Below are 17,292 nucleotides of genomic sequence, written 5' to 3'. Positions count from 1 at the left end.
TGTAGTCTGATGCTGAGCTGTGCTTGCTACATCACTTCTGAAAATGCAGTCAACATTAGGTGGCAGAGCTTCCAATCGATCATGCCAGAAAAAGATACTTATCTTGCATCTGCTCATTTTCTCTGCCAAGTAGAAAAGCAATTATCTGCACCAATACAAAATATAACTGCCTGGGCATAATACACATAAGAAGAAGAGATGATTTTAATCAGAAACTGATTATAAAGTCAAAATTATAACCTTACCATACTGAATGTATAAAAGAAAGGGATTAGTACCTCCGTGAAGTTTCTATTAATTTCTGTTCTTTGGAGGAAAATCATAAATGGAAAAGGCTTAAATCAACTAAGGTGTGGGTAAATACCATAGCTTCACCCTATCATGGGCAAACGTACTCTTAAGTCGCCTATCCATTTTTCTTAAATATGAGAATTCTACCAAAATTACAAAAATGTGTAAAGAAAATTTTATATGATACAATCTTAAAAGACAAAGAGAAGATGCTGAGCTTTCACAAATATGCAGGATTCATTTACGGTGAAAACCCAGAACTACTGCTTTTTTATTCTCAAAAGGGTAATAATTAATATCAAGTGGTTTGAATTTTTAAATCTTCACTCTTTAATAAGATGTGCCATCTGGCTTTATGATCAGAGTTTTCTTACCTATAAATCTAAAAAAAGAGATGAGCCTGCTTTGCACTTGTTGTCCCCCTTACAGGAGTCAGGCCCTTGGCATCTCTCCCAAGTTCCTCCATGATGGGGCTCCTGCCTACCTTCCTAGCCTTGTCTCTACTACTCATGTCCTGTGCTGCCTGTAGTTACACACACACACACACACACATACATACTCACACTTCGCAGGTACAGGCCTCTGTGTCCTCCCTCCTGCTGTGCTTTATGCATGGAAGACAGCCCTCCCTCCCTTTAGTTCATCTTCTCAGCTGTTAAGACTCAGTTTATCCCAAACCTCCCAGGCTGGCTAAGGTATCCTATCCTGTGAATCCCATAATTCAGGGTACACACATCGATCATCACACCTGCCACCCTCAGTAAGATTATCTTTTTCTCTGTATGACTTCCCCACTGGGGTGTAAACTTATCCATGCTGGCCCAATCAGAGTCTCTGTTTTTGAGAATCTGGAGTCAGAACACATTAATTCCAGTCCATCTTTAACAGAGAATTGAACTGAAAGGCTACATGAAGCTAGGACTGAGGCAGCCCTGCACTCACCAAATTAAGAAAAGTCAGTCTTTAAGAAGAGGAGGAAAGGACAACAACAAGGATTTTAAAAAGCAAAAGAGAGACCATGAACCCTCCAAAATGTAAAAAAGAAATGTTTTGCATTTGCCAGTTCCTGTGTCCAGAAATCAGGTTCAATACCCAGACTGGGGTGCCATTAGAGTCCAGTTTTCTAATGAAAACGTCAATTTTCTTAAACAAGTTCTTTAAAAATTTTGTTCTTTGGGCTTCCCTGGTGGCGCAGTGGTTGAGAGTCCGCCTGCCGATGCAGGGGACATGGGTTCGTGCCCTGGTCCGGGAAGATCCCACATGCCACGGAGCGGCTGGGCCCGTGAGCCATGGCCGCTGAGCCTGCGCGTCCGGAGCCTGTGCTCCACAACGGGAGAGGCCGCAACAGTGAGAGGCCCGCGTACCGCAAAAAAAAAAAAAAATTTGTTCTTCGTGAGCAAATGATCCCTATGACATCTGTATATAGTGTTTAATAAATGTTTATTAATCAAATGAATCAACAAACTGTCTCTGAAGAGTCAACAGGTATCAGTTTGCAAATGCACAGCTTTGATGACCTCTATGATGGTTGAGGGCAAAATATGTGTAAACTATAACCTTTTTTACTATTGATATTTCTCATCAATACACTTGACTTAAGTTCCAAAGACTTAAGCAGTCAAGAATTCAAGATGGAAAAGGAAAAGAAAAATAGCCAAATGCACACTAGCGAAATCTCCTCCACAGTCTGCTGAGTCACTCACGACGCTGGCCCATTATCGTATCTCACTTCAGGGTCAGCCTCTGACTCTCATACAACTTCGAGCTACATGCACACCAATGGAGTGCAGTGACTAAAAGAGAAAAGGAAAAGTGACAGCATCGTTTCATAAGAGTTTGGTCAAATAGTCAGAGAGAGTGCCAAATGACCTGAGACCACCTGTCTCACTTGTGTCGTTTCACAGATAAGAAAAACAAACATCCAGGGAAGTAAAATAACTGGCCCAAGGAACAGAGCAAATCAGAATCAGAGTAGAACTCAATTTCCCCCCAACCAGGCCATGGCTCCTTACACTAACCATGCGTTTCTTTACGTCCAGCCCAACCTGGGAAACAGCTCTTCTCTTTCAAAGAATTTAGCAATTCTACAATGTTCAGATTTTTCAAAAACAGCAATGAGGACAATGATACAAGTTTTATTGTTCAAGACATGTACTCAGTCGTCAACTATTGATAATATCACACATGTATTTTCTGCTTAAAAATATCTGAAGATTGGTACCCAATCTTGACTTATCATAATGGTTCAACGATCCATTGTGGCTATAAATTATGTGCCATAAGGAAGAGAGAAACAAAGAACACTCGTACAGTGTTGGTGGGAATGTAAATTGGTACAGCCACTATGGAGAACAGTAAGGAGGTTCCTTAAAAACTGAAAATAGAGCTACTATATGATCCTGCAACCCCACTCCTGGGCATGTATCTGGAGAAAACCATAATTTGAAAAGATACATGCACCCCAGTGTTCACTGCAGCACTATTTACAATAGCCAAGACAGGGAAGCAATTCATCCATTGACAGATGAATGGTTAAAGAAGATGTAATAGATTTATACAATGGAATATTACACAGCCATAAAAAAGAAAGAAATATTGCCATTTGCAGCAACATGAATGGATGTAGAAGTTATCATACTAAGTGAAGTAAGCCAGGCAGAGAAAGACAAATATCATATGACATTGCTTACATGTGTAATCTAAAAAAAAAAGAGACAAATGAACTTTATATACATAACAGAAATAGACCCATAGACATAGAAAAAAAGCTTATGGTTACCAAAGGGGAAAGGGGTGGGGAGGGATAAATTAGGAGTTTGGGATTAACAGATACAAACTACTATATATAAAATAGATAACCAAAAAGGACCTACTGTATAGAATAGGGAACTATACTTAATATTTTGTAATAGCCTACAAGGGAAAAGAATCTGAAAAAAATAGATATATATGTATGTATAACTGAATCACTTTTCTGTACACCTGAAACTAACACAACATTGTAAATCAACTATACTTCAACTTAAAATTTTTTAAATTAAAATATTTAAAGAAGAAAGAAACAACCTGTATTGAGGATACATGTACAGTCTCTCCCTGACTCCACATGAAAACTAAAAGTACAGTTTTATAATTAAATAAACAACCTTTTAAATCAAATTTTTTCATCATAAATGCAGTATGGATCATAATTCCTTTCACAAAGTGATACTCCTCTCACAAAGAAAAATTACTTAAGGGAACCAAAGGTAAAGTACAAAAAGAAATCTATGATAAAGACTTAACTGTCAGGAAATAGAAGCTCTACCACTTGAAAACTGAAACACATTGGCTGGTTATTCATTAAGAACTGAGGGCATGTCTAGCTCTTAACATAAGACACAAACATTATTCCTTCCCTCCGTCCAACTCTGGCTGGTTGTTTGCATGTGGTTGTTTTTTTTTTTTCTGAATTATGATATAATTAATTGCCTTCATCCCCTAAAAACCCATACTATGTTCCCTTTACCAATACTTTTGGAGGTTAAATCGTTAAAAGCAAATCTTTAATGCCAGGCTCCTCATGGAGATTGCTGCTTAGGGTGATTTCAAAATTAACATGTATTTTCTAGATTATATATAAAGTAGTAAAGATCATGGTTTGAATAATGTGAATAGCATTAATAATTCATAAATCTACAACATGAAACACATCTTCCTATATGGCTATAAGGTCATCAATCTAAAAAACTAGTAAATTGTGTTTATTATTTGATTTTCAACCTAATGGTTTGTTTATGAAAGTGATGCTTTATTCAATAGTAATTCTAAATACATCAAAAAATTTTAATTAAAAAAAGTCCACTGTTAGTCTCAGCAACTAAGAATAACTTTACACATGCAACTTATAATGAGGATGGTATCCATCAGGTAAGAATAAGTGTTGGGGCTTCCCTGGTAGCACAGTGGTTAAGAATCCTGCAGGGGACACGGGTTCGAGCCCTGGTCCAGGCAGATCCCACATGCCGCGGAGCAACTAAGCCCGTGTGCCACAACTACTGAGCCTGCACACTACAGCCCACAAACCACAACTACTGAGCCCGCGTGCTACAACTACTAAAGCCCGCATGCCTAGAGCCCATGCTCTGCAACAAGAGAAGCCACTGCGATGAGAAGCCCTCGCACCACAACAAAGAGTAGCCCCCTCTCGCTGCAACTAGAGAAAGCCCGTGTGCAGCAACGAAGACCCAATGCAGCCAAAAATAAATGAATAAAATAAATAAATTTATATAAAAAAAAGAAGTGTTAACACAGACATTCTGTTTTCCTGCTAAATGTCGATGAAATCCATCTTTGCTACAAGAATGTTTCTTTCTTTTACAGTCATTTTCCTCTAAAATACTGTAAGCTCATAAAAAGAGAGAAAATAAGTAAATATCATAAACAAATTAAATCAAGACTATACCACTTTCATAAATACAGCAAAGGAAAAGTGACCACTATAAAAAGATTTCTAGGGCTTCCCTGGTGGCGCAGTGGTTGAGAGTCCGCCTGCCGATGCAGGGGACGCAGGTTCGTGCCCCGGCCTGGGAAGATCCCACATGCCACGGAGCGGCTGGGCCCGTGAGCCATGGCCGCTGAGCCTGCGCGTCCGGAGCCTGTGCTCCGCAACGGGAGAGGCCACAACAGTGAGAGGCCCGCATATCGCAAAAAAAAAAGATTTCTAAACAGTAATTCTTCCACACTGTCTTTGGCATAAAATAAGCATGCTGCTAGGGAAAGGTTAGTCCTAGCCCTACCATTTATGAAAAGCCACAACTAATAGCCATGTTAAGCTCTTTTCATGTATTCACTCATTTATTCCTCACAATAAGCTCATAGAGCACCTTTTCTGTATTTTTTCAAACATTTACTTTTTTTTTTTTTTTTTTTTTTTTTTTGCGGTACAAGGGCCTCTCACTGTTGTGGCCTCTCCCGTTGCGGAGCACAGGCTCCGGACGCGCAGGCTCAGCAGCCATGGCCCACTGGCCCAGCCGCTCCACGGCATGTGGGACCTTCCCGGACCGGGGCACGAACCCGTGTCCCCTGCATCGGCAGGCGGACTCTCAACCACTGCGCCACCAGGGAAGCCCAAACATCTACATTTTTAACATTGACACATTTAATCTAGAAAACATAGCAGCAGTTCAAAACATGTGGCAGACAATTTTCAGAGCAACAAACTGGAAATCCCACCGAATTATCTGAAACCATCATGATCTATTGCCTAGTGTAGAATAATGTTCCCATGAAAGAATTATTTATGTATACCCTAAGTGTTTACAATGTTAAGATGAACTGATAATGCTTTTACTGTAATCACTCCACAACCTCTCAGCAGGCTACATTAAAAAAGATAAATTAAAAAAAAAATTTAGCTGGATGACAGCAGCTTTAACTAAAAGAGCAAAGAAATTGGCAGCACACTCCCTACAACACCCTAAGGGCCCTACCTGTGTTCTGCAAAAGAAGGGAAAGATGTTTGGTGTCCTTGAAGTCACCCAGGCTCTAACCTGCACAGGACAGAGGTTGAGTATCCATATGGTGACTGATGAGCTGATAGAAAACCATGAGGCCTGGCATCCTCTTCTAAGAGCCTACTGTGGCAGTGACAAAATTGAATGCCAACCAGAAATGCCTACATTCTGAGAGTTTTCTCTTTCAACATATGTCCCCATGAATCCAATTGGAAAGCAGATGCCTAAGCTTGATAGCTCTACACTGAGAAAGGAAAGAACTTATCATCCACTGACTGAAATTCACAGGGGATAGAATATTGCCAAGAATCGGTACGCAGTCAAGATTAAGCAGAATGAACCAGGGGGGCTGTCAGCAGTTAGGAACTCTACCAACTGCTATCCATAAATTAAAAGGAATTTTGCTCCTTAGCATGTGATTTATTTGGAAGAGGCTTTTAGTGCTAAGTTCTGAATGAAGCCAAGAAACACTTTACTGAAATGATCCATTTTAGTGCTGAGTTCAGTTCAAGAAGCAAAGCAGATTTCAGTAAGCTTTCAGGCAAACTCATCAAATACCTGCTTTACCATATACTCTGCGTCTGGTTCAGACAGAATAACATCACTCTCAACTAATGGTTAGGAAATAGTGACAGAAAAAACTCTCTTTTAATTCTCCATCCACAGAAGAGAATACCTCTCTGGTAAGTTCCATGTTTAAGAAAAGCTACTTTAAAAGAACTTGAGAGCCCATCTTGGGTAAATCAACCCACCAAAGAACGTTAAAGGCAGATTAATGATGCTATCCCAATAAACACCGTTCAAAATTAAGAAGTCTGATAACACTAACATTCAGTAACTGACAGTTCTTTTGGAAAATTACTTTTTTATTTAAGTTTTTAAAAATAAATTTCCCACTATTTTCATCCTTCCTATAGCAAAACAGCAGCATTTGTTCACCCTTCCCAGGAAAATGTGTCCTCCATAGGAGGACAAATGCCTGCAGCAATCACCCACCTCCCTTCTCCAGTGCCTTCCCAGCCACTAAGCAAGTCTGCATTTCAGTCACACCAGGAGGCACTACAGGGTCTTAGTAAAAGCTATGGTCAGTTCAGTATATTAAAAAGAAATTGACAAGCTATGAAAAAGCTCAGGCATGTATGGACCAAAGGTAACAAGAGAGGATACCCTTTGGATATTGGGTCCAAATGATAGAATCATGGGTGTAAACAGTTTTAAAGTTGTTTAATAAGAAATAACTTTAACAATAATTATGCTAGTAGGTTTGGTCAGTTGTCTTTATAAAATACAGCCTGAGAGTTACTGCTTTCTTGGGTCCACCACCATCATGTGCCAAAATAAGTCATAGTGATCTGGCTGCAGCCACCTAAGAACTACATCTGAAGACTGAAGTATTTACACCATTGAAGACGAGAGAGAATTCCATAGCAAAATGTGGCCCAGCTCATCCTTAAACAAAGCAATGGAAATGAGGAAAAATGATCCGCAGCAATGAAAGAATTTGCAAAGTCTCTTTAAAGTAAGGTCTTAGTCCATACCTACTTCCAGAGGGTGGTTTGTGCTCTTAAGGTGGATTCATCACTGAGCTTTACACTTACATTAAGAGATTTTAAAGTAGGGGAGGGGATTTATTACTATGAACCCACAAACTTCACTTTTAACTGTTGGAGATATTTTCTGTGCAGATCTCTTAGTTTACTCCACCCCTCTTTCATTTGGTCATTTCATTTTTTTAAAGCAGTAACTGAGTGAGATTGAAAACAGCCCATCTGAGATCAGTCAACCAGAAAGGTGTGTAAAATGGTGGGGGAATAACCCAATTATATTCATCAGTAATTCAAGCTTTCAACACAGATATTTTCCTGTCACCTGAAAATCTCATTTCACTAACTTACTAAGCTTCTTTCAAAGCTTACATGAGGCTGTTAATAATGATCTGAAACACATTTGCCCTACTCAGAGGAATCTACAAAGCATTTCTTACTTTAGGGAAAAAGAATACAATGCAAGGTCTACAGAAGTAAAGCATTAAAACGACACTTGAAAGATCAGTGACTCATTCCACCAGTGAAGGTCAAAATATTTATATGCTTCCTTAAGTCCTCTGAATTTAACTTAATTATCTAACAGTTTCACTTTAGTCCCAACCTGTTCTCTAATCCTAAACCTGTCTTAGTTTCTTGATTTGCATGCCTCCGTGCAAGGTATACAAGAAAAACTTTTAAGACACACTGACGTGAAAAATATAACCGCTGTCTTACCCACAAAGGTAGGAAACGAGCCCATTTTAAGTAAAAATATCATGATCATCATCCAGCTAAGTTCCATGAGGGCAGAGCTCTGTTTACTTCACTGCCATATATTCCCAGCACCTAAAACATTACTTGGCACATAGGAGGCATTCAGTAAATACTGACAAATGAATGACTCATGACAGATGCTGCAGAGCAAGAGAAGAGGAAAAGAGCAAGAATTTATTGAGCCAAGAACTGTCTTCAACACCAGTCATAATCACTGTCATTTAAATGTTAAATCAATCAAGTCTATATATGAAAAATGACTACATATAGTTACAGATATAGGTACGAGTTACAAGGATAAGAGTTCAGGTAGAATTCACTGAGTTTTCTAAGGTGAAAGGGAAAATGTGTCCATGTGTGAATGAACCGGATATAATGAAGAGGGTAGGGAGAAGGAAGGTTTACATACAAAACATTTCTCATTGCACATGGAACAACTGAGTAAAAGGTGGTATCAACTGAGATTTCATCTGATTCCAGAGTGTACACCCTAAGTCCTAGGTTCTTCATTGCACTTGCTACCCATAAGCCAATCACTAAGTCACACAGAAAAACAGGAAACTAAATAAATGACTTGCAGTAGGATTTTGGAATTCTCCTGTGTTTGGTAACTACAGAAAATGTTTTACCTGATAGTATTTAGTCCAGTTTTTTGACAGCCTAATGCCATGCATGCAGTGTAAATACATACTAGCAAATAGTTTCGAAGTTCAAGGAAAAAAAAAAAAATCTCACACAAACTCATCCCTTGCCTGCATACTGCAGGTTCACCAGTTTCAGGATACATCCTGGTGTTTAAAAACTCACACAGGAATAATAATATTCATAATACTAAGCTACTACTAATGATGCTGTGGGTTGCCACACTGAATAGCCACTGTGTACCAGGCACCTATTTACATGTTTATTATGCAGGCTATAGCTCTGAGTCCTGACAAGCAATCTGAGAGTAAGGTGTCATGATTAGTTCCGCCTTTTGGAGATGAGAAAACTGAGGCTCACAGAGATAAAATAACTTGTCTAGGATCAAGTAAGTGAAGGAGCCATGATTTAAACACTGTCTGCAGAGACCTTCAGAACTAAGATAACATTGCCTCTTTGAACTTTTCTTTACCTGATCACCTTCTGACAAAAGGACACACACAGTTTTTAAAAATAATTTTTATACTAATCAAATTTATAGTCAAATATATGACACCTTTCCTTTCCAAAGAAGGAAAATACATGACAACTTTCCTCTCCAAGGAAGGATAATGGTCTTTCTTGCCCACAAACATGTTAACTTACTAAGACCCCAACCCAGTTCCAGTTGTCCTATGTACTGCTCTCCAGGCATAATTCTTTCTAAAACAGGCTGGTGCTCAGAGTTTAAAAAAAACAAAAGCATGTCATTTAATTCAATGTATTAGCACCAACACCCTATATCGAAGCAAGTCAGAAGGTGCCTCATTTGTTGACCCAAGGATAGCTGCAAGAATCTTCTACCCCCGAGAGTTCAACAGGGAGGCCAGCTCCATAGAGCATGAAACAAGTGTCCTGCCTCCTTCCCAAAGCCAAGTCCTCACCCGGGAAGCTGGACTTCAGAGCATAACAAACAGGCAAAAGCAAAGGATTAGGGGTCAAACAGCCTGAGTTCCAATCCTGATGTTACCACTTACTAACTAGGCAAATGTTTTAAATGACCATTTAACTTCTTCCATTTCCACCTGATAATGCAAACTCTAAGATTTACCCTAAATGAAAGTTGTGATGGCTGCATGGGAAATGCCAGCCCACCTCCTGGTACATAGCGGATGGATCACAGATAGAAAGTTTTCTTCCCCTCCTGAAAGACCTTCTTCACTGGAGTGCTGGAGCTGACTCACACTGGCTTGCTAGAGATGACTATTAAATTTTCAGAAATTTTGCAGGCCAGTTATTAAATACAGCCATTGTTGAAAATTAAATTATATAACTATAATAAATCATATGTATGTAAATATATTGTATATATTTATATTAATATATAATATATATCTTAAAATAAATTATATAAACTTAAATCATGCTAAAAACAAAGGTAATAAGTACTCAAGGCTCATCACTCCCTAATTAGCTTCCTTCATTTTACTGTTATCTATGCTCTTGAGGTTACTACGTCTATTGTCCATTGAGCAGTGGAAACGCTTCATGATGGTGAGCTATGGCACACCTCTCCCAACTCCACGTTCAGCAATGTCACATTTGTAGCTTCAAATCAGCCATGGTGGCTTCCCTGGTGGTGCAGTGGTTGAGAGTCCGCCTACTGATGCAGGGGACACGGGCTCGTGTCCCGGTCCGGGAAGATCCCACATGCCGCGGAGCGGCTGGGCCCGTGAGCCATGGCCACTGAGCCTGCACGTCCGGAGCCTGTGCTCTGCAACGGGAGAGGCCACAACGGTAAGAGGCCCGCGTACCGCAAAAAAAACAAAACAAAACAAAACAAAACAAATCAGCCATGGTAAGAGTATTTACATGGAAACTGGCCAACACCAGTCAGGATTTACTTTCTCTGGAGAGCCAGTTATTGAGCATTTACCAGTGCACCACTGGTATTCACACTTCATCTTATTCCTTTCTGCTCCTGCACTTTCCATCTCTACTCTCTACAAGTTACCTACCTACATACACACACCCATTCAATTTAAAATAAAAATGAAAACAAAACCCTAACAGCCCTAGAGTTAACATCCTTTGCCCCATTCCTTCATTACCAAATTTACTGAAAATATTCTATTTATGCTTAATTCCAATACTTTCTTACCACCTACTCATTCATTTATTCATTTCACAAATATTTGAGCAACTACTCTGAGCCAGACACTATGAAAAGACCTGGGGATACAAATGTGATCAAAAGCCGACATGGTCCCTGCCCTGATGGAACTCAGTCACACTGCAGCCTGACTTTTGTCCTTCCTTGAAATTCTATAATGCGCGATTAATTCTTGTTTTTTCTCCTCCTCTGCCTTCCTTAAAAAAATTTACAATTTCCCCAAATATTCTGTCTTCTTTTCCTTCATGCCGTGTTACAGAAAAAGTCAAGATGTCCTCAAGGTTTTGACTCTTTACCTCTCTGCTTTCTTGTTCAGGAATTTCAAGCATCACTGTGATTTTATCCTTTCCCAAACTGATTTTTCCTCTAGCCTTTCCATCTCAGTAACTGAGACCACCACGCACCCAACTATTGAAGCCAGAAACGCAAACATCTTTGTTTCCTGCCTTTCCCTCACCCCTTCACCCTAAACATCAGCAAGTCTTGTTACATGTATATCCAAAACTTATCCCAAATCCACCATATCCCTCCACCTCAGTCTCTGTCAGCCTCGGCCAAGACCCTTTCTTTTCCCCTCAGTCTGTATGAAAGTCTCCCTGCTTTACTCTTACCTTTAATCATCCACTACAAGAAGCCTGAGTGAACATTCTTCTTTTTTTTTTTTTTCCGTACGCGGGCCTCTCACTGTTGTGGCCTCTCCCATTGCAGAGCACAGGCTCCAGACGCGCAGGCTCAGCGGCCATGGCTCATGGGCCCAGCCGCTCCGCGGCATGTGGGATCTTCCCAGACCGGGGCACGAACCCGCGTCCCCTGCATCGGCAGGAGGACTCTCAACCACTGCGCCACCAGGGAAGCCCTGAACATTCTTAATATAACCATTTTCCTCCACATTAAACAAACAACAACAACAATAACAAACAGAACCCTCCACAAAGTCTCCCCTTTCCACTCAGAATAAAATCCAAGCTCACTTCCACGGCCAACACACCCTTCCCCATCTGGGCCTGCCCACTCCCTGAGCTCGCCCCTTCCAAGCCCCACTTGCTCGTTTCCCCAAGTCTGGAACCCTGTGCCCAGATCTGTGCAGGGCCAGCTCCTCCACTCATCCATGAGGATTCTGTGGGCCTTCCCTGACCAACCAACATGAAGTTGCTCCAGCCAGGCCCACCCACCACTCTCCACCACACTGTTCATTCTTTGTTGGTTATTTAGTGTGTGTCCTCCTCTACTGGAAGAGAAGCTACACAGGCACAAGGACCCTGTCTTCCTTATTCACCAGGACATCCCTGGTGCCTGGAACATGCCAGGCACGTGGTAGACACTCAATAGATCTTTGTTGATGAATGAATAAATGGAGCATGATCCAAAACACAGGTTTCCATAGGAATAATCGGAAACAAAGACCCAGAAAAGAGGGAGTTTTCTGGGACTGCACAGAAGAATAAGAATAGCAATCTGCTGTTTAACTGCTAATAGTATGAGTCAAATTTCCATCTTTATTAAATTCTGACTTGCCCATGGCTTCAGCTATTTTAGAGGCAAGCTAATTTAATGAGTTCTGATCAATCTATGTTAATTTTCATGGCTAGGTCAAAAGATTCAAAAAAACAGGGAAAATCCTGTGCTTTAAAGTTTTTCCTGTACCCTGGGAGATCAGCTCGGTGCTTTGTGACCACTTAGAGGGGTGGGATAGGGAGGGTGGGAGAGAGATGCAAGAGGGAGGAGATATGGGGACATATGTATACGTATAGCTGATTCACTTTGTTATAAAGCAGAAACTAACATACATTTTAAAGCAATTGTCCTCCAATAAAGATGTTTAAAAAAAAAAAAAGATTTTCCTGTACCCTTCAAAACATTTCTGAGGGGCAGTGTCCCCTGGGCTTCCTCCCATGCTTGTGCTGTAATAAATTCCTATCACACACCCAGAGCAGGGAGAGACAAAGCAGCAGAAGGTAGAGCTCTCCTCCCCCAGAAAACCGAGGGGCCTGCTCTCTGATGCCCAGGGCTCTTCCATCAGGGAAGCAGCAATATGTCTGCACTTCTTAATGGAGGCTTCAGAGCCTCACCCCCTCCTTCCAAGTAACAGCAGACAGCAGGGCTTCTACTTGCTTCTTCCAGCTACTCCTTTCTCATCTGATCTAATATAAAGAAGGAAGGGAAAGAAGAAGAGAAGGAAGGAGGCAGGAGGAAGGGAGACGGGGAAGGAAAAAGAAAGAAGGAGGGAAACGAGTGTGGGCGGGTGTCACAAAGAGCCCACTCGGTGCTTCAGTTCTCCAGCGATCCCCCTGCAACAGGTGACGCCGGATGGTGAAAACACGCAAGGTCAAGGAGCAGAGCCCAGTACCTCATCAAGGACCACACAGCTCGAGGAGACACAGGGAATCCACTGCTCTTGGGTTCAGGTGGCAATGGAGTGTGGCAGCCACCCCAAGCTCCTTTGTGAGGGAACCGCTGCTGCTTCCCGTTCTCCCGGAGAGGGTGCGCTGGCGGTGCAGTGGGCGGGGAGCTGCCCGGCCGCTGTGGGCTCCGCTGATGGACGACCCCGTTGCTCCTAATTGTGCGTGGAATGGAGGGGAAACAAAGTCAGACAGAATGACAAGACCTGCAACAAGGAACAGCAATCCCTTGTCCCATAGCCAAGCCCTGTTCCATGGAAGCAATCGTCCACAAGTCTTTTAGCTCTTCTGTTTCTGGTATTCATCCCAATATTTTAAAAATAAGATTAAATTATAATATTATTTCTAATTTTAGAACTTGCCTTATTGACTTGCTACCATAGAAGATGAGGACTCAGTCCCTTTTATGTGGTCACCAATACACACACACACACACACACACACACACACACACACATGCACATTCACAACCACCCTCTTCTCTTCTCATCTTCCACATATATTTCTCTCATGATAAATATAATTTGAATTCTCCTAACTCAGTTGAAGTGATATTCTGGATTTACATTATTATGATCTTGTGAAATGTTGTTCACAGCTGATCCACCCCAATGTGTTCTCACATTTTCCTTCATGAATCTTCTGAGATGATATAATTCATAATCACCAGCTGGGCAAAAATTTTAAAGTCTGATACGACCAAGTGATGGGGAGAATGTGGAACAAAGGGGATTCTCATCCACTGCTGCACTCCAGTCATTTCAAAAGCAATGTCTCTTGCTCACAGTGAACAAGTGAAATCACAGTTCACAGTGGGATCAACACCATGAACATGTTTCCATCTGTGGCCCCAGCAACACTTCTGTGGTTATGCCCCAGGAGGTACGTGCACACAAAGTTTTCCTGCAGCATACTATATAATAGCCAAACATGTAAAAATAACCTAAATTCAAAATCCAGAAGGATGGATAAATTGTGATAATTAAATACTACACAACAGTTAAAATGAATGAACTATAGCCACATGTATCCACATTGATGGATCTCAAAATCCAATGTTCAATGAAAAGAAAAGCAAGTGACACCATTTATATAAAGTCTGCAAGTATGTAAACAATGCTATCTGATATTCAGTGGTATATACTTATGAAGTGATAACAGGCACACCGCCCTAGAAATGAAAAATGCCAAATTCAGGATCACGGTTATTTCTAGGAAGAGGGTAGGGACTGGGGTCAGGGAACGTTATCCTCTGCGAGTTGGCAATTATATGCAAATTTTTTAAAAAGAAAAAAATTTAACTTTCAGGAGCTGCTCTTTCACTGAAAATGTTTCTTCCTAAAGGTGATGTCTCATAAAAGAAACCTAACTCTGTTCGTGTGGCCCAATCTTAAAATTTAGGAATAAATTGCTCTTCATGTAGGAGAGGGCTTCCAACACTTGTTTCTGTTGTTTCTTTCCTGTTTCCTGAATCATACAATGAAAAGACCTCAAGAACAACCTAGTACCGAGATGTTTATTCTAAATGAGCAGATAAGATTTGTGTGTACGTTATTCTGGGAAAAGGGGACACGATTCTGTGAGATTCTCAAAGGGGTCAGGAGCCCCCAGTACACACAGATCCTCTGAGCTGGTCTCCTGGTACGAATGTGAGCCCAGGCTCTGAGCTGCAGATGCCCTGTGGGGTCTCCAAATCCCTGTCCTGTGTGCTCCATGGAGGCTCAGGGGTAACCCTGTGCCTCTGGAGTCACACAGACAGAAGTCCCAGTAGGGGATGGGTGACTCTGGAGAGGTTACTTTCTATGCCTGCCTGAATTCTCTCCTCTGTAAAACGAGGGTAAAAGTTGTTGTGAGCAATCAGTGACTTCATACCGGTAAATGGCGTGGCCCAGTGCTTGGCACACAGCCTGCACTCAAGAGATACTGTTATCGACCAGATCTCCCTGTTACCTGCTTTCAGTTCCTTCTCACCACTTTCACAACTGTACTCAGCTACTCGCGTAACTACTTATGTAACATCTGTCTCCCCCAGTATTGCTCTCTGAGGGAAGGAATCTTAACTGTCTTATTCTTGGCCAGGCACAGAATGAGAATGTGTTAAGTGGGCGGAAAGAATGAATGCCTCCACCTATGCAGAGATGCTGGTGGTTGTGAGAGCTACAAGTTACTAAAACAAAGAAACCCCACCGACTATGAGCTATGCAACATCCAAGCTACATATCAGCAGTATTGTTTTTTTCATAGAATAGAACTTCTGGCAGTTTGGTATAAGGAAGGTCAAGAACAATTACTAAAGGAATAAAAAAGACAATTATTCTCTTTGAAAAAAGCCTAGCTCAACAGTGACCAGATGAAGAAAAAAGGAGTGGGCTGGAGAGACCTAAGACCAGAGGAGATATGACTTCAAAGATGAGCGTAAACAAGAATGCTGCCTGCCATCACATTATCAGCCACTGCAGCCGGCCTGGAAGGTGCGCCCTGAGGGGAATTCAGGATGGAGAAAAATAGCATACTGACCCTAGAGAGTTGAGATGCATATCAAAGGAACAATTTTAATGAGCCCAGACTCTTGCATCTTCCCATATATAGAAAAGCACTGAAATCATTAACTTGAGATGCCTGATTTTTTTGTGATTAGCACTAATCTTTTGAGTTTCGACTATATAGTTGTTTTTTTAATTTTTCTTCAGCAAAAACTCATACATCCCGGCTCCTCCCTTACCTCTTTGGCACCGTCCCTCAGAGCTATCTGAGAGGCTGCCTTCCCAGGCTACAGTCCTTAGCAATGTCCCCAAATAAAACATAATTCTCAACCCACAAGTTGTTATTTCAGTCGATATGAGGTTAAAATATCTCTAGACTGAACCAAAGGCAAGGATCTGCAGGCACTTGCCACATCTTCTGCTGTCAGTAGAGCGAAGCAGAAAGACGATGGGAGGCAGATACAAAGAGGATGCCAGAAGAAAGTGGAAAGCCAGAGGGGTGGATAGGCTGCTCTCTAAATAGTAAGGTCAGCAATGCAATTACTGCTACGGGTGGAGAGGATACGGAGGAAAGGCATTCTCATATAAGCCTAGGGGAGGTGCTTTGGCTCACAGCTTTCTTGGCTTGAGCTTGGATCAAAATAATAACTGGGCTCCTTCCTTTTACACGCCTCTGAGATTTACAGAGAGCCAACAGAGCACTAAAATCTACTTAAATTATCCCCAAGTACGACGCCCAGGCAGGAAGGTGATCAGAATTTAATGACTCACCTCAGCTTGTCACCACTCACTAGCACTGCTCTTATCTTTAAGTCAAGAAGCATAAAGAGGTAGGGAATGGGCTAAAAAGACAGGACTTTTTTTTTAAGATAAAATTCTTCATCAGACAAGGCCGGAGAATAAATCAGTTACATTTATTAAAAGTTCAAATGCAAGCGCCTTATAATTAGTGAAAAATAGTGTCTGCATGTCAAATTGTTAGTAATTATGGATTTGATAGAGGAAGAAAATTATAGTATGTACTTGAACTTTTAATATGCCTTAGTCACTCTTATCATCTATAATCCACAGGATAATATGAATGTACCTTATTTTTTTTTAATGAAAATAGGCTACTAAATAAACTTGTTCTTTAACTTGAATATGACGTGTAATTATTCCTGTATGGTTTAGACTGGCCCTCTGTGGAATTCCAAAAGGCCCCTTCCAAAACTCTTAGGTAAAAGCATCATCCCTAGAGCAAGTATACGACTCTAATTTAGCATTTGAAGGCAGAGATTCAAGTCAAGCTGTTAACAGACTGTTACCATTTGTAACTACTCCACTGTGTGAATCAAGATTTCTCAGTAGTATGCAACCAAAACAATCTGGCGATATAAACTTGCAATTAGCATTGATACTTTTCAATTCCAAATTTGGGGCTCACAAAAACTTTATAGTCCTCATGGATTTTCATAAAAGTGTGAAGAGTTTAAACATATATAATGCATTTATCCTAAGGAAATAAGCTTTACTATACGATAATCTAAG

General features: G+C 41.0%; 1 protein-coding gene across 1 annotated transcript in view; it reads right to left on the bottom strand.

Moving 5' to 3' along the window:
- The window catches only part of TMTC1 (transmembrane O-mannosyltransferase targeting cadherins 1), a gene marked incomplete at its 3' end in the record, with an annotated part of 271,008 nt that overhangs the window by 216,361 nt on the left and 37,355 nt on the right, over positions 1-17,292 (bottom strand). Inside the window, exon 5 of the mRNA XM_079715105.1 lies at positions 13,228-13,434. Coding sequence (XP_079571231.1) covers positions 13,228-13,434 — 207 coding nt within the window. The remainder of the gene's footprint in view (positions 1-13,227; positions 13,435-17,292) is intronic.

This window comes from Hyperoodon ampullatus (assembly GCF_949752795.1).
Source record: "Hyperoodon ampullatus genome assembly, chromosome: 11".
NCBI lineage: Eukaryota > Metazoa > Chordata > Mammalia > Artiodactyla > Ziphiidae > Hyperoodon > Hyperoodon ampullatus.
The sequence above is the reverse complement of the archived record's forward strand: the minus strand, read 5'-3'. Positions and strand labels throughout refer to the sequence as shown.